We start from the raw sequence: 22564 nt of genomic DNA on the forward strand, positions 1-22564 counted from the left end.
GTGAACGGAGATCATCACCTGGCAAAACTGGTGACATAACAGTTGTACTAATACTTACCTTCTCTCTTCCCTTTAGAAATTTTATTTTCAAAAATCACCACTCTCTTAGGAGCATTTTTCTATGAATGACTGCTATTCAAGAGTGAAACTGAAGTGAAATCTCACTTTAAAATAACACCAAATAAACAATAACAAGAAAAATAAGGAGAAAATAAACAGCGTAAATTGTACTACAGGATTAATAATTTTAAAATAAGAACTATTTCAGAAAAAAAGTATGAGCAAAACAGAGAAAAATTTGCTTTGAAACACATGTTAAAGGTAAGATTTTCTTTGAAGAATTACAGTAAATGTTATGTTATATGCAACAGACAGCCTGATTGTTTGCTGATAATTATTTTCCAAAATCTAGCTGATAGAGAGCAATACACTCATTGATAAACCAGCCAGTGAAGAAGCCTTGGCTGCTGTCCAAGGCAATTAAATGGGGCAAAGGCAGTGCAGTCAACCAGCTGAGGAGGAAAAGACCAGCTGTCTGACAGTACACATCTTCATCCTCCTCATCCACCAGCATGGAAAAGCGTTTTTGGGATTGGTGATGCAAGATCTACTACTATATCAGACAAGAGCGGACAAGAAGGCACAGGAGGATGTTGCTATGATATGTTTTCTTTGGTTTTCTGCTTTTGTTTTGGGGTTATGTTTGGTTTTGTGGTTTTTGATTTCTTTTTAAATTATTTTTATGTGAGAATTGAGTAAGCACCTACCTTCAAACCTTAAAATAGGTCACAATTTCTTAATAAACACATTGTTACTGCTGCAGTTGGTATGTTAAATCCGCTTCTTAATAGCACAGAAAAATGTGTCACGCAGGTCTGGGACTGGGCAGATGTCAGAAATACAAGGTCATTGGATTTCTACTCTCCATAACAGGGAACTCCATGCTTGGCCAAACAGCAGAAAAAAATGGCGGGAGTGAATTTGGGGCATGATATCTAGGAAGGATGACTTTGCCAGTCTTGAGTGACTACTGGTACTGAGAGATTTTGTATTTGGAAGATTTTGAGTGTCAAGGGAGGACAGACAGTTTTGTTGTGACTGCCCTCTAGTTTTGATTTAAAGCTGTAATTTCAGAAATAGGATCAAAAGCCTGAAATCAGTCTGGAGCTAGTTTACTGCTGCTGGCTGTTACACTGAGACAGGAGTGAGCAATGGACGGGAGGACGATGTCTAGAGCGGCACAAATGGCAAGTTCAGTGGGTACCACATTCAGCAGTACGGGCATGGTGAGCCCAGCGGGGCCGATGGTTGTGCTGGACCAGCGCAGCTCGGGCCCAGCTGGGATGCACTGCAGGTTTGTGATGCTGCAGCCCCAAAAACAGAGTGAAACGCGTCAGAGGAGCTTGGACATTGGGAGAGACTGACCTGGTGGAAACTTCTAGGGGAATAAATAGGCTGGCTGGCTGTACGATGGGGCTTGTGCCGGTACTGGACGCAGCCGTCAGCTGCGACAACGCTGAAATCTAGAAATCATCATCGCCGTTACCTCTTGATGTGTTTCATCTCCGAGAGACGACGCTGCCTGCCCTGCGGAGTCCCAGGAGTGCCGTGCCCGGGGTCCGGGGGCGGGCGGTGGCGGGGGGGCCGAGGCTCACCTGAGGCGGTGACGGCCCCGCCCCTCCCCGCTGTGTCTTTAAAGCCCTCCTCCTTCTCCTCCTCGCCCTCCCTCCATCCCTCCATCTCTGCGTCTCCCCCGCCGCTCGCAGCCGCCGGGCTCTGCCTCGCCCGCCTCCCCTCCCCACCCTCCCCATCCCCGCCGCCAGCCATGGCCGACATGAAGACCGGCATCTTCGCCAAGAACGTCCAGAAACGCCTCAACCGCGCTCAGGAGAAGGTGCGCTGCGGGGCGGGGGAACTGCTGGGGAGGGGCGCAGAGGGAAGAAGGGAGCGGCGGCGGTGCCGGGGGTCCGTGCAGGGATGCAGCCCCGCTCGCCCGCCGCTGCGGCTCCCCCTGCCCGTGCCCGTGCCCGTGGGGGCGCCGAGCCGGGGCCGGGGCCGGGAGCGGGAGCGGGAGCGCCGGCCCTATTATATAAGCGGCCCATTTCAGCCCCGGCCGCTGTCCCCGGCCCGCCGGCCCCTCGCTGCCCGCCGGGACGCGGCGCTGCGGGCGCTGCCGGTGGCCGCTTGCCGCAGGCCCGGAGCAGCCGCGGCTCCCTTGCCCTTCAGGAGGTTCGGGCTGCCCGCGGCAGTGGCTGCGCATCGCCCCGCATCGCCCCGCACCGCGGCGGGGTGGCCGCGCTGCCTCCCCGGCTCGCCTCACCGCCCGCCGCCAGCCCCGCTAAGAGGATTGCCTTTCCTTTAATATCCACGCCGGTTCATCCCCAGCTGCGGCGATCCCGGCCGGCAGCCCCGCCAGCGGCCGCCCGGGGTGACAGGCACCGCTGTGTGACAGGAGCCCGGGGCGGGGGGGGACAGGCTGGCACGGCCCGCGCCTTCCTCAGCGGCTGCCGCGGTTTTGGGGAGCTTCTTGGCATGTCACGGGGCTGGCCGAAATGTTCGGCGGCTGATGGTGTGTACCGCTTAGGAAGACGGTGCCGGTTCTGGTCTTGCTGTAGCCTGGAAACGAACAGCCGGCGGAGCCGGGGAGAATTTGCGGGAACTCCTGACCAAAGATGAGGGCCTTACCGGCCGCTGTTTGTTTTGTTCCTCTTCATTAGTGAAAGCCGATAGGTGTGGATGTTCCACACGAATAGCTCCTGTGTAGCTGTTGGGTGTCTCAAAACAGGACTACAGATACAAACACAGCAGAAAAGCATTTCTGTATGACTATATATAGCAGCTGTGTCTGCTGTTAGTACAGCTTGCAATAAAGCTGTTCTCAGCATGAATTTTGGAGACATGGTTGTCAGCAAGCATTGCAAGTCGTCTCTTTTGAGGGCTAATAAAACCCCTCTAGCATATATCTTGTGTTGAAATACGCCCTAGGTAATAGGGCTCTGGAGAATTAAGAGAGATTATTTTATGACCATATTTCTTCTACTTCACTGTCTATAAATCCCCACATTTTTGCCACACATTGAATTCTGTGGAGTTCTAATGGCATAAAATTTGCAAGAATTAATATGTAGAAAAGTCTTATACATAATCACATTAGTCCTTAAGGATCTAGTGGTTTAGGCTGTTGTAGGCTAGTGATTAATTTTCTGTTTGAATTACTCCTAGTCTAGCTCGTGAGGACTTTTCAATACCAAAGTCATGATGCATTTCCATTCTTGCAGGTTTTGACTACAACTGTTTGAGTAAAACACACAATATGCTCTTTAATAGTTTGGAAAGGTCCGATGATTTTATGGCGTGAGTTGATCTGCATTGGTAGGTGAAGCCTAAAAATGCTGATAATTTCCTTGTCTTCCTCAGTGTTGCTGTGATTAACCATCTGGAAAAGCACTGGTGCAAGTCTTAATAATCACATGTACTGGTTCCAGCTGTGACTGTTGAAATGTGGGAGGTCCTTGTCACAGAAATAGGCGGGCACACCAAAGAGTATCTGAATGCCTGAGGTACTCGGTGCTTGGCAAAGGCTGCTCGTGCACCAGCCCTGGGGTAGCTGCCTCAAGCCCAACAGGTGCCTTGGGAGCAAACAGGGGATGCTGGTAGGCTCTGACAGATGGGCTGTTGGTGATCAGCCTTGGTAACAAGGGGAAAATTTGTCTGGTTTGATCTGCATGTGTCGCAGTCAGACGTCTGGCAATTTTGGCCTCATCTGGCACCTGCGGTGGTAATTTCTTATGTCAGTGGTCTAAAAGTTCTGTGTTTATGGGGTTATTTACAAGCTGCTAGTGGCTTGACACAGAGTAGGTCACAGTACCAGTGGGCTGATACTGAATAGGACACATTCCTATGTAGCTCTGTATCCTTGCCTCCTTCTCCCTGGTATGCATATGTAGTTATTGCCATGAGCTGTGCACATCTACTCTCTCATGCCTACATTTATGGTTAGCTTTGAGTTCCTTTATGGTTATACAACATAAAATGTGTAATTATCTTTGCGAAAACTTTACTTTAAAAAACAAACAAACAAACCAAACTTGAATGGGAATGATACAGAATTGATTGGGTTTTATTTGTTTTGGGTATTTGATGACAAGTAAATTGTATCTAGGAGTTGAAAATCTATGATTCCAGATGGTATGAATAGGATGGCATTGACAGGTGTGCAATATCACACTGGCTTAAAGAGATTTTTTTAATACATTCTGAGTTGTTTCATCTTGTTGTTTATATTGGCTTTGGACACCTTCAGTTTATTTAATGTATCCTTGCAGTTCAATGTTTTTTTTAAAGTGTTTATCCATAATTTTCTATTTGTTTTTGATGCAATGTATGTTTTAAAAACATGGAGTGGCTCTAAAACATGAACCTTTATTTGTGGAAACTATTTTTCTAGTGATGCTATCATTACCTCCAGTTCCTCACAGTCCAGAAGAAATTCTAGTTATATGGTGTAGGTAGTGCATGCATGTGCCCATAGTGTGCCTAGTCACTCTTTATATGAGAAAAGCTAAATAACTGGAAAATATCTTGTATTGAGCAAATCTGTCTGTCTTGTCTTACAAGTGTTAAATCAGAGAGTTGTGAAAAATTGTTTCCATACATCCTTCGGGTGGTGCTTTTTGTGGTAGCATGCTCCCTGGCACCCTGATTTTGAATCAGTGGACTGTTCCATTAGTCTTCACTGCATTTCTTCAATGACTTGTCCTCCAAAATTCAGGAAGTGTGGACATACTGAGTTTGCAGTGTCTACTGGAAGCTGCCAACAGTCAGCTAAAGAATCTGGATTAAATTTTTAAAAGCACCAGATCAATTTAGGAGTCTACATTCTAGCCATAAAAGTAAATGAAATGCTGATATGTTTAAAGAGCTGTTTAAAATGAAACCAGAAAAAGATGTATTGGTAACCAAGGCTGGCCAAGTCAGTTCTGAGAACAAGGTTACTTGGATGAAAAGGCTGAGTTTGTATCTCTAGGTTCCTCTGGAAATTTCAGTTTAAGCTGATAACATAATATATAGCACTACTTATCTCCTTGTGCTCTCTTCTGTATCCCAACAACTCTATTGAATAGAACAGTTCAGGTGGAAGAGACCTACAATGCTCATCTCATCCCACTGCCTGACCGTTTTAGAGCCGACCGAAAGTTAAAGCATGGCTTTAAGGACACTTTCCAAATACCTCCTCAATGCTGACAGGCTTTGGGGGTGGGGCATTGGCCACCTCTCTAGGAAGTCTGTTCCAGGGTTAGGAAATAAAGAAATATTTCCTCATGTCAAATCCAAACCTCCCTGACAGATGCAGCTTTGATCCAGTCCCATGTGTCCTGGTCACCTGACAGATACTGCCCTGTTCACTGCAACTCTTCGAGCCCTGCCCTTCAGCCAGTTTTTCACCCAGTGCACCGTGTACCACCAGCTCATTGCACTGTTGGACAACTTGTCTGGAAGGATGGTGGGAAGAACAGTATCAAAAGCCTTTCTAAAACCCAGAAAAACTACATCTACCACCTTCCCTTCATCCAGGCACATGACCTTATTGTAGGTTATTAAATTAAACAGGACTTTCCCTTTGTGAACCCATGTTGACCATGCCTCGTGACTTGCATTGTTCTTTAAATGTCTTTCAGTAGAATCTGCCATGATTTTCTCCATACTTTTTCCAGGAACCATTAGATTAACGGGTATGTAGTTTCTTAGGTCCACTGTCAAAGCTGACCTGGAGCCAGCCCACAGACATCCAAGAGGAAGCCCTTGAGGAGCTGGTGGAATTACTTGGAAGGAGGAAAACTGGAGGTTAGGCCAGCTGCCAATGGCACACAGCCTTTGGGGAACAGACACAGGCCCCTCAGAGACACTGCTAAAATGGATGTGCTGTGAGCGTGAAATAATTTTTTCAAAACGAAGTTGCCAGTAGTTTTAAGTATAGGATGAATTTTAGTCCTGTAAAAACCTTAAGGAATGGTTAATGAGGGTTATCAGAGACGAAAAAATTTAATTGCTTGCGTCATGTTTTTCAAATCTATACTAACCACATTCTTATCAGAGGGGAGACAGAAGCTGTGGGTCAAAGGCAGAACAAAGCAAAAGAAAAATTCATGGGTGTACTGAGGCCTGAAGAGAGGCAGGAACGTGGTTCAGTCTAGAGGCAGGTTGGTCTTGGATAGGCTTGGTGCAGGTGTCCCCATGGCTGACCTTGCTCAGGGAAGAGATGCATAGGGAGAAAAGTGCATGGTAGTAACTGGAGACAGGCAGAGCTGGTTGCTGCCCCCACAGCATGGTCCCCACATTCAGGCAGTGGTAAAGGAATAGATTCATCCTATGTGAAGTACTGAGTGGAAAACAACAACAGAATAAGGTTAATGTCCAGGTGAGAAGATGGCTGGCTGAGGGCCAAAAACAAGCTGTGCTTTTGGAGATGAGATGTGAATTTGAAACTCGGAATTCGGATTTAAAGAAATGTGGAAGTAGAGCAGTGCAGGGAAATTTCTTTGATTTTAAAAAATAGTACAAACCTCCCTCTCTATCCTCCCTGCAAACTGCCAGAATGTAATTTTATTGATAGAATGACGTTTAGAGATGTACTATTTAATTCTCAGCCCAAATGTGCAGGCAGAGTTCGTATCAGGACAGTTGTATCTTCCATCATGTTTGGTCAACTCCCTCTTCCTTCCTTGTCCCTCTCTTCTCCTTTCATCCTTTCCTTGATGCTTATTCTTTCTCTTTGTCTCTTGTATGTCTAACCAGACAAGTTGTTGCAGACGTAGTCACCAAAGCCATTTAGAAAATGATTTGATTTCTCTTACTTCAGAGGTGAACCTAGCTGCACACACCAGAGGTGACTGTTTAAAAATCAGTACTCAGCCTCCAAACGTTGTAGGCTATCAAAGAATACTGAATGTTCATTTTGTTTTATTTGTCTCCTGTTGTGCATGAGAGGAGGGACAGATGGTACCACTGGAACAGGGCTCTGTTCCCTTAGGGTCTGCAGGGTTGACCAAGGTCCTCTCTGTGTAGGGGAAAGCTAGGAATAAAGTGACAGCAGCCCACATAGTCAGTGCTAAGTACCTGGAGAAAAACTGAAAGACAGGAAAGGAAAAACAGAGAGCCAAGTTGCCTGGTAATGAAGACAGCAGTGCAAGAAGTGCAAATGTGAAAACTGAAGGAGCCTGCAATGGGATGCATTCATTACCTACGCTTTTATTGGGAGATCATGCTGAGTCCACAGGAACTTCACCCCAGTGGTAGCCTCAGGGTTTGGTCCAGCAGTGTTGTCACTCCAGATTCAGTGAAGTCAAGGTGCTGTGTGTATCCCAGGGCTTTTGAACTTACTCATGCTCTCTGTTCTTGTACTAAAAAAAAAAAAAAAACCTGTGAAATCTGTGCTTCCAGGGTCTGAAAAGCCTGTTTCAGAGAAGGCAAACCTCACTGATGTTTTGCAGAGACGGAGAGGGTTTTATTCTTAACACCACACTTGCATCATGTTTTCCTGTAGCATCAATTGACGAACATATTCATTGCAAGCATAGTGCCAGCATCTTTTATGCAAAGTTTCACATTAGGATAAAAATAAATAGTAATTCAGAAGTTGGCTGAGAATCTAGATTGATTTGTCAGCCAAGCTGAGAAGCAAATCAGGAAGAAATTTAGGCAACCCTTAGATGACAAAAGCATGCTATTTGAAGGGCATCTTAACTCCTGAACGAGTCACTCCTCCCAGAGTTGTGACTAGCAACATGGGACAATGGGGAGGAACAATCTTTGTCAAATATGGTTCAAATATGGAGGGAAAATATTTTAGATCAAGAACATGACTGCAGGATGAATACAAACTTGAGTACAGTGTGATGTTCTTAGTGTTTCAACTTGGATCGTGCTGTTCAGTTCTGGTTTCTGTTGTGAGGGCTGGTTTCTATAGGCAGTGTTTATCTGGAAAAGAAGAAAAAAAAGACTGGACCCCATTTAAAAAGTGTATTTTAAAGGAGGCGCTGTGCAGTGTTGAGGTTGCTAAGTCACTTCTCTCGAGGCTTTGTTTTTGTGAGCAATAAATAATATTTTTCCGTCTAGCATGCAATTTCCAGTTTGTCTCAAAGCACACCAGAGTCCATTTGCTAATGCCCATCAGTAGCCCATCCTACCAAAGGCTTACCATAAAGTATGCTGATTAATAGTGGTGTCGGATTGCTCAGTAGCATCTGTTATAAGAAGTGTTGGTGGGATTGAAGCAGTCTTATGAACCCAACTCAGACTTTTGTCTCCTCTGACCCAAAGAAGGATATTTTTTACGCTCTTATACAGAAAGATTACTTACTTGCCTGAAAGCAGTCACCGAGCAAGCAAATTTGATTATGCATTAATGCATCTTAGAATTTTTTGCACATTTAATGAATCTGAAAAAAAAAGGCAGTGTAAAGTAATTCTCAAATGTAAAGCACTTCTGTGGTTCTGAAGCTCAGGGTATTTTCAGTTTTTCTTCAGAGAAGGTGCTATCATTACATGCTGAGAGAAAAATACCCAAACACTTCTGGAGGATTGTGATGGATCCCCGTTTTTTTGTTTGTTGTTTTCTTTTGTTGTTTGTTTGTTTGTTTTTTAAGTCTTACTAAAAAAAAAAAAAAAGTGGACATAGGAGAAGAGTGGGGAAAGGCTTTCTAAAACTGTCACAAACTCATTCCCGCTCTAAGATAGGTATATGAACAGGTACGTCTACAGCTAAACCAGCTTTTACTATACCAGTAGTGAGCAGGGTGTTTCTGATCACAGCAAGATTACTTGTTGAACTACTAAAAAGCGTTAAAAATAGAGTAAGTTTCACCCAAGGTTTTTAACTCTAAGACTTCCAAAAGAGCTCAGTTTCCACTGGCTTAGTCATTTAATTTCAAGTTGTTGATAACTCAGTTCCTCATTCACAAACATGCCTTTCTGCACTGCTAGCACTGTTTAATTGTGGCTTAAGGGTTTCCACCTTGTACCCCTCAGTCATCTAGAAATTATGACTCAGGGAGACTCAAAGAGTACAGTTTTAGGTTACTGTGGCAAAGCATGCTGTGTTTGCATTCTTATCCCTGTCCAGTGTCTCCTCTACCAAAGCAAGAGCTCTCCAAGCCTTCATTTGGTGTAGAATGAGGTGGTGAGGTCTCACCTGAAGGGTGTAAAGTCCCATGCCTGAGCAGGGTGTATCTCTCTGCATTGCAGGAGAGAGGGATTGCATTTGTATTCACCCAGATCTCTGCATCTTAAACACAACCTGGTCCTTATGGTATCACCGAGAGCACACAGTTTTCTATCCCTAACCTAATGCTGTTGTGCTCAGAGACTTTAGGGCCAGTTACTGAACAAACTAGAGACCTGGAAAAGCCATACACTTGGCACTGATACACCGTCAGTCTGGGCATCCATCGAAGTGAAAGAGAGTAATCATTGGAATCACTGGGAAAATGAACTGAACACTGGTCTGTTTGTGCTCTGAGGGTCTGCCCGTCCTGAAAGGGATACACAAAGATTTTCTTCATAGATCTTCCACAACAAAATGTAACTTCTATCTAAAGTTTTAGGAAAACATTACACATTATGTACAGTGATGTTTTTCAAATTACTTAGGTGTTAAGATTAAAAAAATCGTCTTTCATATTTGCAGTCCTAAGAGAATTTTTTTCATAACTTTATTCCAGTATGGAGAGTAGGCACAGTCATGTAAACATGATAAATATATATCATATAATCATATAAACTGAACCTAGACAGATGGCTGAACAACTGTGTGATGCTATGAGAATTGAAGAACACAACCATAAAGCAACCTTTTTGTTCTAGTAAACAATAAGGAAGCTGGGTATGATACCCACAAGTTTGTGCTGATACAGGACTAATGGTTAGCAAAGGCCAGTGCCTCCATGTGAGAATTTAAGTTTTAGTGAGGCTACCTATTTAAAATTAAAGAGAAAATTGGTAGCTTCTCACTATCTTTCCACATGCTAAAAAATAAGAAAAGAGAGGAGTGGTGGTTTAAATCTGGACAAAAATCAACGCTGATTTGTCTGACATAAAATATTTTATAGCTGTATTAGGAAAAAAAAGACAATTTTTAAAATTTACAATTAATATCTCATATTTTTCATAAGAGCATATATGTTATAGAATATAAAATCTAGTTATTCCTTGTGTTCTGTAAACCTGAGCTATAGGAAAGAGCATAATAATTTCAAAGCAGTATTTTTTTTCCAAATCTGAGTATGTGGGTGTGTATTGTTGCTTGGTCCATAACATATGCAGTAGCTAATTTTACCAGAGACATGAAAAAATGCCTGTTCTCCCATCTGGGATCTCACTGATCCTTTGGTCTCTGATGAGCATAGGAATGATATTTGTCCTTCCTCACCTCCTCATAAGAAAAAACTGTGGTTGATTTGTGTAAGATAAATCAGGGGAATGATCCTTCATTGACGTGAGTCTTTCTGTGATTCACACTCGTACCAAGATGTATTTTACTCTATCAGTGATCTTATGGAAATACATGGAACTATGCAGATTACTCCCATGTACATATAGCAGGAAAAAATGTGCAAAAATGCAATATCAACCAGCTTTCCAGTAAGACTCCATTTATTACCTTTGCCTTTTTTTGATGTTTTAAGTTGTTTTAATACAAAATGCTTTTTTAAAGAAGAATTCAGATCTGAAACGCCACTTGCATCCATCATAGCATTTAGTATTTATGCCTGTTGCAAATGGTGATGAATTCTATATCAGATCACTGTCGTAGCTGTCTTTTAAAGATCTGATTCTACTCATGTTGATTTTATTTGCAGCAGGGTGAGGCTCTGCAGGTTAAATATAATCCAGTTCACCACGTTAACAGGATTTGATACTACATGTACTCTCTATCCTGGCTCTACATTGGACTGGATTTAAATTGTAGCTGGTTGCATAGCCTTCTGCAAATCACAGCTGTGCTTAGAGGTGTAGTAATGTGTGTACATACATTCTGAGGCAAGAGGAATTTTTACTTTGAGGAAGTAAACTCTGTGAAGCCACACTGTGACGTTTTTGAGCAGTTATAAGCTAGGGTTTGGCTGTGCTTTGAGAGAGTTTGCTTGGTTATGCCAACAGCAAATCTGTTGTGGGATCATAAACTTCTTGGTTGACCTTCCCTGGCCTGCATAAATCAATACTTCTAAGTTACTGATACTGTGAGTTTTGTGGCTAATTATAACTTTTTCAGCAAATTTGAGTAAACCTGCACAACTACTGCCTCCAGCTGGGGGGAAATACCTGGCACTGACTTGTGCCAATGTTTTACAAGAGTTCACTTGCTCAAGCTGTTTTCTTGCTCCCTTTGCAACAAACACCTGTGTACAAATACAGAGGTCTCAATAGATCAGTCTAGGACCATCTGTCACTGGTTTTAATCTTGCTGATTTTTACTTGCCTGTTTGTAACAATCAGTTGGAATGTCAATGCAGTTTGATTGTTCCCTTTTCATTTTCCGTACATCACTACCTTATTTTGTTTGTTCCACTTCACCTGAGGCCTGTCTGAAGGTGTAATATGTAATATGTAGGCTAGACCCAGTTATCAACCTAAAAGACAGTCCTTCTTCCCCTGCCTTTTTTTTTTTTTTCCCAGAATAAAAGTAAACTGTTTATGTTGATTTGTTCAATTAAAAATAATAGAAAACCCACATAACCTCCCATGATTGTTATACAAATCAGAAAAGGGCAGTGTAGCAGGTTGATTTTTTCATATTTTGGAAAAAATAGTGAGGTTGGAATTTTTTTATCTTACAAAATAAAAAGGCCTAACATCAATTTAATAAAAATGAGAGCAAATGTTTTCCCCACCTTTCCCTTTTCATGAGCATTTCTCAAGGCATTCCTCAATCACATATACAGCCTGTACAGTCCCCATTCCTGCCCCTTCCTCTCTCTTCCATTCAGATCAGCAACTGATCCTTCATTTAAGAATTTCGTAGAATGCAGAATAATATATGTTGGAAGAGACCTGTGGATGCTGACTCATCCACCTCCAACTCAGAGCCGTAACAATGTCAAAGCTAGGTTAGGATGCTGAAGGCTGTATCCAGTCGTGTCTTGAATATCTCCAAGGCTGGAGATTGCCCAGCCTCTCTGAGCAGCCTGTTGTAGCATTTCACCATCTCCTGGTGATTTGTTTCGTACCCTGAATCTGCTCAGAATTTCCCTTGTTGCAGCTTGTGACTGTTGCTCCGTCCCTTTCTCTTGTGAGCCTCCGAGTAGGGCTTGGCTTGGTCTTCTCTGTAATGACTGGTTAGGTGTTTGGAAATAGAAATCAGGTTTTGTTCCCTCGTCTTTGCCATTTCCTGGCTGAAGAAGCCCAGTTCCCTTCTCATGTCCAGTGGCCCAGCCCACTGAGTATTTCAGTGATCTTCTGCTGGTTTCCTTCTAGTTTTCCCATGTCTTCCTTTCACTGGGTAGCCCAGAAGTGGAAGCGACCGCGCTCCCAATGCGGGCTCGTGAACTCCAAACACTGAAGGAGAATCATTGCCCTTGACCCATGTCTAGGCTCTAATTCTGACTTCTGTCCCTGCAGGGGAACACGTGGCTCTCAGGGTGTGATCCACAGCAGTGGAGAACAGCAGCAGTTTTCCTTGGCTGGAAAAACTGAGAGTAAGGAGAGACAAACATGGAGAAGGGCAAAAGCTACTGGGTACCTCCATACCTCTTTGTCATTCCTGGGTTTAGGGCTGACTTCCTTAGATAGGTCCCTGAAATGCCTAAGTGAAATTCAGGGGCTGTGCTGCCTCTTGGCCCAGCTTTGGGCTCAGGTATGCCAGTTCTCTGGACACAGTCCAGGACAACAGTTTAGCTGATAGTGCTTGTGGGTTTGGGAAGGGGAGTTGGTTCTAATTTTTTCTGTTCTTGTTGTTGTTTTGTTTTGTTTTGTTTTGTTTTTTTCATGTTGATTGATCTTCCCAACAATTTTTGCTTAAAAGCCTGAGTTGGTCCTTCTTTATTAGTGGCCTCATAAATAGTTCTGTTGAGAAGCAAAGCGATACTGATGGCTGTGTGGAAAAGGTCAGGATTCAGACCCACACTCCATTGAGCGGTCAAATTTCGAAGTGGAGGGACCATATGAAGTGAGTCAGTAAACACAAGAACCCTACTTTGCACACTGACTAGGAAAACTCAGGAATTACTTAAACATGTTTGCAGCTCCTATGAACTTTCTGGTGTCTTATGCTCTCATAAGATTTCTGGAGAGTCCAATAAAAAGAAGTAACATCCTTGCACATGTGATATACCTGGTAGAAATGCTATTGCTTCCCATAGCTGGGAGAAAGGGCTCTCCCCAGACACTTGTTTTTTCGTACAGACGTATTTTATATGGAGAACAGTAGATTTTTTTTAAATTTTATTTGAAATTTCCTGGAAACATTTACTGTGTGGGAGCAATTTCAGGCTAGATTTTTTTCCATGTGTACTATATGGCTGATTGATAAGTGTAAACTGTGTTGATGTATTCAACTCAGGAGCACGTACCTTTCTGCTTTGCAATTCTGAACCTGGAAGGATCAAGTGTTTCTCTAGATCTTACCCTTACCTGCTATGATGCCAAGGTTATGCTATGGAATAAGCTTCCTGTGTATCAAAACCAGTGATTGAAGGTAATGTGGTGCAAGTGAAGTGGAAATACAAGGATTTATTCTCAGCTGCTGTAAGCTCACTTGCCCTGGCAGATATCCATGTGCATGTGACCCCTTGTTGAAAGTGTATTTAAGCATCCCACGTGCAAATACAGCATGTATTATTTTACATATGACCTGCTTACCTGCTTTCTAAGGATTATGCTGCCTTGCATCTACTTTGCAGGCAGCATCTACTTTGCAGTTTCTGGTCTTTCTGGTGTTAGATGTGCAGTTAACATATTAAATGCCAAATGAAGACCAACTGTAAATCCACTGGTAAAGCTCTCTTCTGCTGCAGGATAGATCTGCATTTAAGTAGTCTGTGGTATCCTTTCACGTTTAGGATTTTTACAAATAAAAATATCTATTTGTCATCTCTGAAACTGTTCCAAAGATTTGTTAAAACTACAGGAGTATTTTGAAGTATTAAGTGCATGCCATATGTATTTTTGCCCCTTTGATCAAAGCATAAAACAGAACATAGCATTTAATTTCTTTTTTCTGGGTTGGTCATATTTATCTTCTTTTTTTTTTTCCACCCTCAAAGTACATGAGGATGGCAAAGAGTGGGCACAAGACCCTTAAGGCTAGGGTAGCACAGAAAACAATATTTGAAATTTCTTTTATCTCCTCTGTTAAGTATTGCTGTCAATCCTTCCCTGAAGTTTCCTATGAAAAGCTCAGGTTGAGTCCAGTGACAGTCAAAAAACACCTCTGGTATTGTATGCTTGCAACCATTTTTCAGTGAGAGTCAATGTTTTTCTCTGTGGACAGAACAAAAGAGGCAACAGAAATCTGTTAACCTTACACAGCCCAGATGATAAAAAGCTAGTGTCAGCAATTCTGCCCTGACAGTGCAGGGATGTGAGGAAATCTTTAGATCTCACCAACTTTAAAAAGACTTTCATCTTTGTCACTTCCCCCCCCTACCCCCAGCTCTGAGCCCTATTTTTGTAATGTTCTGTAGGTCATCTTTTGGGATGTGCACATCTTTTTAATCGCATTTCCCAATCACACAGCACAGTGACAAAGTAATTTGAATATTCCACAAGTAATTCCCCTGGTATAAATTGTGAGGAACACAAATAAAAGTATTATGGGTGGTAGCAATTTTCCCACTGAAAGTCCTTTCTAACTTGAGAACAAAATTAAGTTTCTACTGCCAAGTTCCCCTTAATGAATAAAACACTGAGAATAATTTGTTTGTCAATTACTTTCATCCCGTCCTGAAATTATTTTCATTGTACTTTTAATTCCCACCAGAATCAACAAAACTAATTTTACTTCTTACTGTTTAGTGAGCCTCTTATTTAAAAAGTCTGAGTCTCCAGCATAAAGTCAGGGCATTTCATTTTTGTAACTTTAATAAAACATTTCCACTGGAAGTTACTTTTCCGTTTAACTTCTATGTGTTAAACAAAATACTTCAGCAGCCTCATTGACATAAAGCAGAATAATATCAATTTTCAAAACTAACAAAAATATTATTTTCCCCTTTAAAGTCAGAAAGTTTTGGAGAAAAGCTGCTGATTTTTTCGAAGACGTTTTCAGGTAAGTAGTAGAAGCTCAGCAAATGCCTACTTCAAAATATAAGCAGCTCTCCCTTCTCTGCTCTCTTATTTAATATTGTGAAACAAGGTCTGCCATTCTGCCCCTATTGATTATTTGTCTCCCATTTTTAGAAACATTTCCATGTTTCTTTTGCAGTATGCTCAGCTCCTTGATCTGTACTGTTGTCTAATGCTTCCAATGAAACTTTGACGTGCTTGGCTTAGGAGATGGTTCTGAGCAGTGTTCGGTCAGGAGGCTTGCCCATCGCAGCTGTCCCACAGAGGAATCCAGCTGCAGCCTCAAGAGAAGTTCATCAAAAAAGTGTAGATATGAGAAGGGAGTTTCAAGCAGAAAAAAAAAGATTAACCACATGCTGAGTTGCAACATAATGAATCAAACAAATGTCTTGTGGAGTCTAGGGCCGATACACATGCTGCTTCTAGAGCACTTTTGCTGGGAATACTCAGAATGTGACTTTAAATTGCTTCAATTTATGGGTTACAGGGGATAGGTGGGGGGTAGTGTATGGAGCAGAGTCTGAATATCACTCCAATGTCTTTGAAATCCACCCATGTATAGTAGTACTGCAAATATCACAACCGACAGAGAAGTTGAGTTTCTTTGGAATACAACAACTCAATGAGAGAAACAAGAGAAACAAACTACATTGACATCCCCTACCTCTGAAATACAGCCCTAAAAGGATACTTGAAAGCGTGCTGGTTACTGAACTGTAAAGAAGATGTAACTGTGTTACAGGGAGTAGGGATATTAGAAAATTGTTGTTTTAAGGAAGAGTGAGTAGAATCAAAGAGGATATCTGTATAAAGAGAAATTGGTGCAGACATTCACTTCTGGTAAGATATAAATACAGAAGAAAAGCTTTGGCTAGTATCTCCAACATCATGCTGACTTGGCCCTGCAGCTATCAGTCCTTGATGGAATAGACAATGTGTTTGACTGACTTCAGACTCATCCAGGTTTCCCAGGGCAGAATGGAGTATGGGGTGATAAGCCAAAGTAATCTTGCAACCAGAATCAACAAGGTCAAATTAAGTAAAAATTGACCAAAGCCAACAGTACGAGGCCAGCCCTAGGGAGAACTCCACTTTTTCATATCCAAGAGCTAGTGGAGAAACTTTTATGGAAATGTAGGAGATAAATTACTCAAGCCAGAGGTATTGAGATCTCAGCTGTTGTCCTTTGTATAGCTTTTGGCAACGATTCTTTGAACATGCATAGAAGATATACGCAGCGGTTCAGGGAAGAAAAATGCTTTTCTGTGTTGGTATCGATTCTTTGCTGTTTTTAAGAGGCACGGTTGCATACGCTCTTTGCTCCCCTAGGAGCACTGTAAAGTTGGTGTCTTCTGTCATGAGTTTGGGAATATTTTAATTTTTAAGTAGTATCTCTGCTTGTTGTGCTTTCTCAGAAATTTTCTTCTGGAAGCAATTTTTAAACCAGAATAGAAGTGAAGAACCTATCCTCCCTAAAGTTTGGCACCTTTATTGTACAATTTTAACAGGCTACTTGGTATGTCTGGAGAGAGCTCAGTGTCCATTCAACTCATGGAAACTCTTTTCTAGATTGTTATTTATTCAAGAGCATATACGTAAAGTTTAATCATCACATGTTCAAATTTTGGTCCATAAAATTTTGGTCATGATTTAGGGATATCTACGTAAGACCTGTGAATTCACTGAGGTGATTTAAATGGGAAGGAATTAAATCTCAGCAGTTTGAGACTGAAATAAGATTGGATTTCCTCCCATAGCATGAACAGTTGTGTGCATTTGATGCATTTAAAATGCAAAACAGAGAAACTCCCATATTAACGGAAGGCAGATTGCTGCATCTTTTGAAGCTCTGGATTCTTTGTTTCCTAAACCACTGACAAAGTTTGGTAATGAAGGTCTGTTCTAGAATATGACAAGTTACAAAAGCCAGTTTATAAATATTTATCTTGCTCAGGCTTGAATCCGAATCCTGGCGGAAACTTGGTTGTGAACAAAGTTAAAATTTTGCTGCTTTTAGGCAAAATAGGAGCCATTGGAACCATTATTGCCTGCAGAGAAACGTTTTAAAATATTTTTCAAGTTCTTTGACTTTTGCTCAGCTCTTTCCTTCCTTAGATGCAATGTTCTTTCCTGCTAGACCAGATTTATGAGCATCTCCAGGGAGGCTGTAGCTTCCCTTGCTACCACAGAGGGGAGAGGAATAGAACAATAACATAAAATACCCTGTCACTTATGACATTGTTGTCATTTAGAGACAGACTGTAATAACTCTTATTTCTCCGTAAGTTTTGCTCTGTTAGGCAATATTAATGTCTCTCACTGCTTGTTGCTATGCAAAGCTAGAGAACGTGTCAGTGAGCTTGATCTGTTGTGACATGACGTAATCGTGATGTCAAGATTTGACTTTTGGACCTCTTCAGAGGGGCACTGGGAGGATCCAAATAGAAATTTCCAAGCTCAGGGTGTCATTTGCTAGAAGTGCTATCTTCAGTTACAATCAGCCTGTGTAGTTTGCAGGTGGCACACACTTGGTTTCCTATTGCAGAACAGAGTGTGACACTGCTGATGGCTGGTTGTTTGCAGTGTCTGGACTGTGGGTAAGTTTCTTTCATATCACTCACGAGGAGAAAAGGACTTATTCAAGCCTGGTGTCAGCTTGCCCCAATCTGACAGCCCTGGGAAGCTGCAGAAGACACCAGGTTTGGTGTTGTGTCTGTGAGTTACTCCTAAGATAGAACTCTACCTCAAAGCACAATACAGCCCTTAATTATTTATTTTGAATATGAATTATTTCTAAACTTGAACTATATTGTCTTCTGCCAAGGCTGGCATGAATTTATGTGTTGAGTTCTCCCAGTTTTGCTCTCAAGCTTTGATTGTGATGTCTGAATCCAGGGGTCGTATTTTAATTTCAATGAATGTGTAACTCCCAGAGAGCAGTGTGTGGACATCAGGAACAGGATGCACCTAAATGCATAAAGCTGTAGAAACAGCCAGCTGAGATACTTATTGAACATTTACTCCCTTTGTTGTGAAGACCATGGGATAAGCTGAGGAAAAGTGTGTGATGGATTACCAAGTGCATGCCTGTGATGAGTCTGGCTTTGCTCTGACCTGCCTTCACTGAAGCACAGTGGAGTGATGTAGTTATGGGGGGCCAGCCTAGGCAGCTGATGACCCCATGTTGAAAGCTGCTAAATGGCTGTGATCTTAGCTAGCAAACATGCTCCAGGCATTAAACTAACATGTTTTCCCAGTACCAACTTGCTTAAGGACTAGGCATACTTGCTGGCTGACCCCAGTATGGTCTTGCTAACTCAGGTCCCCTACAAATGGGGTTTAGTTCACATCTCCCTGTTACTCCTAAGATATTTTTCTAGCATCCCTCTAATCCTGTTGATCTCCTCCTGAATGAGAAAAGAAACTGAGTAAAAATATCATGATAGAAATTGGGTGGAAATAGTAAACATAACTGGAACAATTACGCTTTGAGCAGTGGTTTGTGGAGAAAACCTATGAGTCTTACGTTACTGTATATATTTACTGAGGTGAAATAGAATCAGAAGTGTTAATTATTACACTGTAGTTTACAGTACTTGCCACTTTCTTCCCCCTTCTTTTAAGCATCAAAGCGAAGTGAGTCAAACTGAGAGTTCATCTGAATAAAATCTTGAACCTTGTAATCTTGAACCAGCTATCTATATGAATATTTTGAAACGATGATTCATTTGCCAGTAGTCTGAAGAATTTTGTAGACCTCTCTTCAAATGCCTCAATCTTTATTGATTTGATTTATCTGGGTTTTCTTTCTGTTTTTAACCAAAAATAGTCAGAATCCAATAGAAAATAAGGAGGAATAGCAGTTCATTGGTGGGGTGTGTTTAGGGTTCAGATATACACGCTCGAATCAGTACTGAGGCCTCCAGTGTTTGCTGACTGGGCTGTATGGCTCTGCCTGGAGTACTGTGGTTTTCCTGTGCCTGAAATCAGAGGTGTAAAACGCAAAGACTAAGGCTGGTGGGGGTAAACAAAAGAGAGTGTCACCTTCTACAATCTCCTCGTATCAAGCGCTCTCTCCACCTGGCATCACAAAGTTGAATAATCTGGCACCTTGTCACGGGTGTTTTTGCAGGAGCTTAGAAACATCCAAGGTTCTGCACGTGTCAGAGCATCTCTAGTAAGCTTATGGCTGGAAATACAATTTTTTAAACTATATTCAGATGAAGGATATTGAAGTTTTCCTTCTATATACTCACACTTACTAGTTTTCAGGGCAGAAATATCAGAGTGGAATTAACCAGCTGTCCATATATTCTGGTTAGTATAATCCTTCACTGATGGGAAAAGGCTTACATTTTTATAGTATTGGCTCATATCCTCTGTCAGTTCCTCGAAAGCAAAACTGTTAACTGAAAGTATATAAATTTGAGTCACAGGTTTGACTGTCTTCCCTACCCTCTTCCATATTCCTCAAAGCCTTGGACTCTGATGTGCATTGCCCTGTGAGACATCCAGCTCACCTGTTGTTTTTTGGTTAAATTTTAATTTACATGAAGGAAGAAAACTTGCCAAGAAACCATATATGCTTTCCTCAGAAAGGGCTGATCACTTATACCTAGATGTAATTACATGAAAAACATAAAAATATAGTATGCGAAAGGCTAATGCATAGATAAGCAAACAAATCTTGGTTATATTACCAACAAACAGCAATATTTTGAAATTCTGCTTTAAATAGGTTTAGATACTCCTCTATATTTACATTAGGTTGAGGTTATATTTAAAGAAATAAGTGCCTTTTGAGAGGCAGTATAGGCTTTTTAACAGTGAGATAGTAAAATCTTGAGATAAACAAGGAAAACTGATATAAGTTAATTGGAACATTTTTTTTTTTTAATTTGTGAGTTACTTTTTCCAAGTCGCTCTTGACTGATTTATACACTGGTAATAAACATTTCATGTGATGAACTAGTAATTGGTGCTTCGTAACATAATAAAGAGTAGAAGCTAAATATTGCTACCAAGGATTTGAAAGCATGATGAACAGCTAACCTTGATCATTCTGAGGTCTGCTAAGTTCAAGATGAAGAACCTCAAGCCCTGATTTTTTTTTATTCATAGCCTCATATTCAGAGGAGGGAAAAAAAAAAAAAAAAAAAGGAAGAGTGGAGGAGATAAAAAATAATGCAAATTATTCTTTTTTTCACCACAGTTTGTAATGGAGTTTCCAGATCAGGTAATTATTATTATTTGATGCTATTAATACTGATTGTTACTGGGGGGGATTGATGCTGAAGCTGTTCTTTTTAGAGAAGTTCATCGAGCTGCGTGTGTAATTAAAAGCTAAAAAATTATGTCCCTGGTCATGAGCAAAGCTTCTGTTTAATTGAGACAGTGGATCTAAGAGGCAGTGCCAAAGCAGATTGCACAGTAGAGGTTTTTAGTTGAAGGTCAAGAGCACTTATTGTAAAATATCACAAGTTGATAGAGGGAAAAGAAGTAGAGGAGACAACTTCTTCAGAGAGAAAGGAATGCAAGTTGGACTAAGGACAGAGCATAAACCCAGAAATCTTAGAAATGCTGGTACAGAATAAAAGGGTCAAACAAAGAATAAAAGTGAAAACCAAAAGGGAAAGTTTCAGAGTTTCAGAGGAAAGTGACAGGGATAGGGCAGCTGTAGGTGGACAGAAAGGGGCAGAGAGCAGAGCTGTACGTCACTGATTAATGTCTGTACATATGTTTAGTTTGGGAGAATAACATTTTTTTTTTTTCTCTGAGACATGCTGGCTGGTTTTGTTGTTTTCTCACGTGATATACTTTACGGGCTTGATGCAGTGTTTCACTCTTGCATAGGAGTATTTATAAGAGGAGAGAAAATCCTGATGTAACCTTGTACACTGTTTGTTATCGATGAATCGACAAATAAAACCAACAGGAACAGTTTGTGTGCTGCATCATTATTATATTAAAATATAATTTTCTGAGTTAGCAGAGGTTACTTTGCAAAAGCTGCAGTCCTCATAATTTCCTTAAAGCCTGTTACAACACAGAGAATGGTAATATCAATTTCCAAACGTGTTTTTTTGGTGTCTGGTTAAGGTTGCATTTCTTTTACCACACAGGCACACTTGGTTACAAATTTGGTTGAATGTTGGCAATAGGAGCACTTCCTGAAAGGACTGGCAACTGGAAAAATAAACTCAGTGCAGTGATACCAGAATTATGTCTGCAGTAGCTGTATAACCACGTTAGCATGCCCATCAGTGCTGAAGATGGGTTTCATTAGTCAGAATGGAGCTCCTACTCTAGCAAAACCACACAAATCCACCCAGGTCTGGTGTCTCTGCACGTCCCTACGTTTATGCTTTTCGATCAGCCATCTGGTATTCATTTAGCTGTTGTATCTGCCTCCTTGCTTTGCTGCAACAGCTTCCAATCCTGTAAGTTAAACAGCAACTTCAGACACTTGACAGCAGGATAATTAAAATATCAAATTATAAGAAATAAAAAAAAAATATGTATCATTCAGGTTGTAATTTTCTGCAGCAATTTGATCTTTCCAATAGCTGAAATGGTTTTGGGGATTTTTTTAAATATAGTCAGTTAGCTATATATAGTACTATAACTATATATATACTTAATGGATGACTATAAATTGAATGCTACATATTGTTAACAGTACAGACAGTACACTTTTTCAGGAAGGAAATACTCCGTGCTCTTGCCAAAAGTCAGTGTAAACAGTCCCTCCTGTGGGTCTCTGGTATGCCTGGGTGCATGGAGGCTCTCAGTGTGTGTCTGTGTGCTCCACTGGGCTATATTAAATACAAATAACACACAGGTAACCCTCAGCGAGGCCTTCCAGCTGAGCTCAGCTGCTCGTAAATTTTCTTTCTGGCAGCATCCTCCTTCCCACCACTTTCTCCAGAGGTGACAGTGAGCGTGTGTTTCCATTTCCGTGCTCAGCCTTTTCCTGAGCTGGCAGGAAGGGGACTCACCTTGCCCAGGGACACTGTGAGTCAGCAGAACAGCTCAGTGCAGAGGTGCTGAACCACAGCAGGAGATCCTGGGTGAGCGTGGTTGTGAAAAAGAGGTTTGTTTACAAAAAGCCCTTTTATTTTTCAAGAGGAAAACCGACTAAACAGATGCTTCAGTCCAACAAAATTTCTTTTCCAAGAGAACGTTTGACTTACAGAAGCGACCGCATCTTCCTATCAGAGGCTATATTATTATCTGGGAAGCATTTATCTGATCTCTAAGGAGATGATAAAGAAAATTAAGATAC

General features: G+C 41.6%; 1 protein-coding gene across 1 annotated transcript in view; it reads left to right on the forward strand.

Moving 5' to 3' along the window:
- Window positions 1-1699: 1699 nt before the first annotated feature.
- Window positions 1700-22564, forward strand: part of LOC114066141 (amphiphysin) — a 93341-nt gene continuing 72476 nt past the window's right edge. The window contains exon 1 of the mRNA XM_027900597.1: window positions 1700-1894. Coding sequence (XP_027756398.1) covers window positions 1826-1894 — 69 coding nt within the window. The 5' untranslated portion in view covers window positions 1700-1825. The remainder of the gene's footprint in view (window positions 1895-22564) is intronic.

The sequence above is a fragment of the Empidonax traillii genome, unplaced genomic scaffold (assembly GCF_003031625.1).
Source record: "Empidonax traillii isolate 1590-97213 ecotype Southwest subspecies unplaced genomic scaffold, ASM303162v1 scaffold741:size898883, whole genome shotgun sequence".
NCBI lineage: Eukaryota > Metazoa > Chordata > Aves > Passeriformes > Tyrannidae > Empidonax > Empidonax traillii.